The sequence below is a fragment of the Argentina silus genome, assembly GCF_951799395.1.
Source record: "Argentina silus genome assembly, chromosome: 18".
Classification (NCBI taxonomy): domain Eukaryota; kingdom Metazoa; phylum Chordata; class Actinopteri; order Argentiniformes; family Argentinidae; genus Argentina; species Argentina silus.
The window spans coordinates 17,584,164-17,588,739 of NC_139672.1; the positions used below are offsets into that span (position 1 = coordinate 17,584,164).

General features: G+C 45.1%; 1 protein-coding gene across 4 annotated transcripts in view; it reads right to left on the minus strand.

Moving 5' to 3' along the window:
* Positions 1-1,829: 1,829 nt before the first annotated feature.
* ero1b (endoplasmic reticulum oxidoreductase 1 beta) overlaps positions 1,830-4,576 on the minus strand; it is a 15,692-nt gene continuing 12,945 nt past the window's right edge. For 3 of the 4 annotated variants that reach the window (XM_083690120.1, XM_083690118.1, XM_083690119.1), the window contains 2 exons: positions 4,321-4,454; positions 1,830-3,964 (listed from right to left, as the gene is read on the minus strand). In XM_083690120.1, coding sequence (XP_083546246.1) covers positions 3,904-3,964; positions 4,321-4,454 — 195 coding nt within the window. In that variant the 3' untranslated portion in view covers positions 1,830-3,903. The remainder of the gene's footprint in view (positions 3,965-4,320; positions 4,455-4,576) is intronic. The other variant, XR_014554739.1, reaches the window with a different exon arrangement.

Genomic DNA, 4,576 nt, shown 5'->3' on the forward strand with positions numbered 1-4,576 from the left:
GTCAGGTTTTGTCTGTGGACCCTAACCCTGTTGTGGTGTATTGACACACAAATGCAAATAAAAGGACACTTGGAGGGTTCTGTGTGTGTGTGTGTGTGTGTGTGTGTGTGTGTGTGTTGTCATGTTCTTGTTTGCTTGTCACTGTCCTTACTTATGCAGCTAATGTCTGGTGAAAGGAAACAATAGTATATGCAAAATAACTACTAAGAATGTATCATTATAACAATCAGAATATCATCCAACCATTCATAACGTATACACACACACAAGACACGTATTTACCCATCAGTGGAAATGAGTGATTGTTGTTCACACCACAATAACAAAGAGACACACACATTGTTGAATGACAACCGGAAATATTTACTCATCTCGTTCAAATAAATATACTCAACAAGTATACACAATATAGGTGCAACTATATATATATATATATATATACAGCGCCTTCGGAAAGTATTCAGTCCCCTTCACTTTTTCCACATTCTGTTGTGTTACAGACTCAATTTAAAATAGATTAAATTATAAGAATTTGCCATCAATCCCCACACACCCAGAATGACAAAGCTCAGTTTGTAATGACAACCTGATCCACACAGTGTAGAACTGATTCCTATGCAAATCAGAGACCCTATAAAAACAAAGATATTAATTCCAAAATTACATGAACTAACTATCCTTGCATTAAGATGGACTCAATTCAACCTATTGAGTGATTTGTTGATGACGTTTTGCATTTTAGCTCATTTTAAGAGTGTCATAGCAAAGGGTCTGAATACTCATGTACATGAGGTATTTCTGTATTTCAATTTTAATAAATGTATTGAAATTTCTAAAAACCTGTATTCGCTTTGTCATTCTGGGGTATTGTATGTGGATTGATGGCAAATTCTTTTAATTTAAACTGTTTTAAATTGAGTTTATAACACAACAAAATGTGGAAAAAGTGAAGGGGTCTGAATGCTTTCCGAAGGCGCTGTACATCTATATAAATATCAATATATATATATCGATATACATATACACCTCTCTCTCTATATATATATATCTTTATATATATACACCTCTCTCTCTATATATATATCTTTATATATATACACCTCTCTCTCTATATATATATCTTTATATATATCCATATAGATTTGAAAAAAGTTCTGTATTTCCTTCTTTTACAAAGAGTACAAGTTGTGGGTAATCTGAGTAATCTGGTAATCTGGTAATCTGAGTGTCACAAAGGCAGAGAGAGAAGAAAGCCAAAGGGGAGATGGTTAATGGGATCCTTGGGATGACCCTACCCTGTATCCAAACCCTAACATTAACCCTAACCTAACCTTAAACCTAACCTAACTCTAACCCTAACCTAACTCTGACCCTAACCTAACTCTGACCCTTACCTAACTCTGACCCTTACCTAACCCTAACCTAACCTTAACCTAACCTAACTCTAACCCTAACCTAACCTTAACCTAACTCTGACCCTTACCTAACCTTAACCTAACTCTGACCCTTACCTAACCCTAACCTAACTCTGACCCTTACCTAACCTTAACCTAACTCTGACCCTTACCTAACCTTAACCTAACTCTGACCCTTACCTTTAGTGTTATAAATCTCAACCTCAGTGATGTCAGAGTTGGGCCGTCCCAAGCATCCCACTTAGCATCAACCAGAGAGAGCAGAGACCACTGGAGACAGGATGTTTATTTGTATTTCAGCTCAAAGCAACTTTAGTCTTTTTTCAAAGCGACTTTTGGAACTCTTATTAAGGCAGACAAGTGGATTGCACAAGACGTTGTGTTGTAGACAGCATGCAAGGCTCAGAGTGTGTACACACACACACACACACACACACACACACACACACACACACACACACACACACACACACACACACACACACACACACACACACACACACACACACACACACACACACACACACACACACACACACACACACACACACTAACCCAGCCCTTCCATCCTCATAGCGTTCACATTCATCACTAAAGCAGCGTTGCCCTTTACATTAGCATAAGCTTAGCATAAGCTAACTAGCTACCCTCAGCACCATTGCCCTTCACATTAGCATCAGCGTGCTAGCTACTCTACAGCTACTCTACTTCAGCCATATTCTCCTCAGATCCCCAACCCTTCCTTTACAAAACTGTCAAAGCAACTTGAGTACGGACCAGAAGTGTGACATGTTCGTACATAAAGCTTCACCCACTCCAGGGGAGGCTGGTGGAGGTAGAAATCGGAGGACGGGCTCATTGTAATGCACGAAACGGACTGAGGAACGGTGTCAAACACACGTTCGATGGTGTCCCTCATTCCACTCCATGCATTACAATGAGCCCGTCCTCCGATTTCTACCTCCGCCAGCCTCCCGACCCTGTCTCTCTTCAGCCTGCGTCCGTCAAGGTGGTGACGTCAGAGAACAGAACATCTGGAAGGCAAAACAAAACAGACGTGGCAGGAAATAAATAAATAAAAATGAAAAAAAAATCTTTGGTCCACATCTTAACATGATGGTCAGACATCAGAGGTGTCAGGTAATAACGACAAGAGAATGTGGTGATGACGGTTTGGAACGACCCTCTTCAAACCTGTGACGACGCGCCCTCCCTCACACTACAGGGCCGAAGCATGCCGGGCCGGGCCGGGCCGAGCCGACGTCATCATAGAGAAACTACTGCTTGTTCAGTGTTGCTTCAGTGACGTTCTCCATCCTCTCATCAGGGTTGGAGGTCAATTTGAATTTTAAATTCAGTCAATATTGTAATCTAATTAGGTCATTCTAATTCACATAAGGCATAGATTAATTAATTAATGTTCAGCAGAGACTGGATCTGGTGATATCCCTAAACAGCGCAGTGAGTGTGAACGCGTGCGCGCACACACACACACACAAAGACAGAAAAAGTCCAAAAAGCTGCTCCACGTGTCAGGTTCATGATCGGAAAAGTACGGAATGAATTGTAGGCCACATAATTACATAGCTGCAACTGCCGATAAACCTCTCTCTCTCACACACACACACACACACACACACACACACACACACACACACACACACACACACACACACACACACACACACACACACACACACAGGGAAGGTCTAGTATGCCTGAGATGGAAACAAAGTCACCAAAAAAATAATAATATATAAACGTTTTCTTTTCTTTTCTTTCTTTTACAGTAAAACAAAGGAAGAGGAAACCAGGTCCTCTCTGGGGACACAGGGGAAGAGAAGGAGGATGGGGGGAAGGAGGAGGAGGGACAGGTCCTCTCTGGGGACACAGGGGAAGAGAAGGAGGATGGGGGGAAGGAGGAGGAGGGACAGGTCCTCTCTGGAGACACAGGAGAAGAGAAGGAGGATGGGGGGAAGGAGGAGGAGGGACAGGTCCTCTCTGGGGACACAGGGGAAGAGAAAGAGGGAAGGATGGGGGGAAGGAGGAGGAGGAGGAGAAGGAGGAGGAGCCATGGAGACCAGCATGGATCATTGCAGACACAGAAACGCACGTGAGCACTCTCCCTCCGTCTGAGCACTCTCCCTCCCTCTGAGCACTCTCCCTCCCTCTGAGCGACGTGAGAAACCTTCAGCGACCATCTTGTTAAACCTAAGCTGGAGGTGTCGTCTTCAGGCAGAGACTAACAGCCTTTAGGGAGGAGAGGTCTCTGAGACCTGGACAGAGATGGAGGGCAGGGGGAGAGGTGTGTGTGTGTGTGTGTGTGTGTGTGGGGGGGGGGGGGGTGTCAGTGTTGATCCTGAAATCCCTGAACGAGGCCTTATTCAGGGGAGAGATAAGACTATTGCAGTTCCCTCTGGGCTGGGCTGGGCTGGGCTGGGGGTGCTGGGCTCTGGCGCCCCCCGGTGGTGGGAGGAGGCGGCGGCTGTTACCTCTGGTCCTTCAGGAGGCTGCGGAAATGATGGAGCTGATGGATGCTGGTCGAGAGCCTGGGGGAGGGGGGAGGGAAGGGGAGGAGGAGGGGAGGGGGGAGGAGGAGAGGGGAAGTTAGGAAGACTTAAATTTAACCTTCCATCATCAAGTCTTCCACAAATCTATCAAAATATTGACAAAACTGACAATTAACCAATCAGCCAATCAGCCAATTAAACAATTAAACAATCAACCAATTAACCATCACCAAATAGTTGAATCTTATGTGTTTAACAACTCTCATGTAACGTTTGACTCTGGTTTACAACAAGTGTTTCTGGGCTGGGTGGACCAACCGTAGGCCGCTCCATGTGTGTGTGTAGGTGTGTGTGTGTGTGTGTGTGTGTGTGTGTGTGTGTGTGTGGGGGACCACCTGGCGAAGCCATTGAGCAGGGCTATGATCTCCTGGCGGGTGAGCTGGAAGCCTTTAGAAGGGCTGTGCTCTGGAAGCTTCTGGATCTCCTTCTCTGAGAACAGGATCTTCAGGGCCGTGCCCAGACCCTCCGTCTGAGAGAGGAGAGAGAGGGAGGGGGGGAGAGAGAGGGAGAGAGAGAGTGAAAGGGAGGGGGGGAGAGAGACACACAGAGACAGAGAGAGAGAGAGAAAGACAGTTCAACAGTGCATTTAGG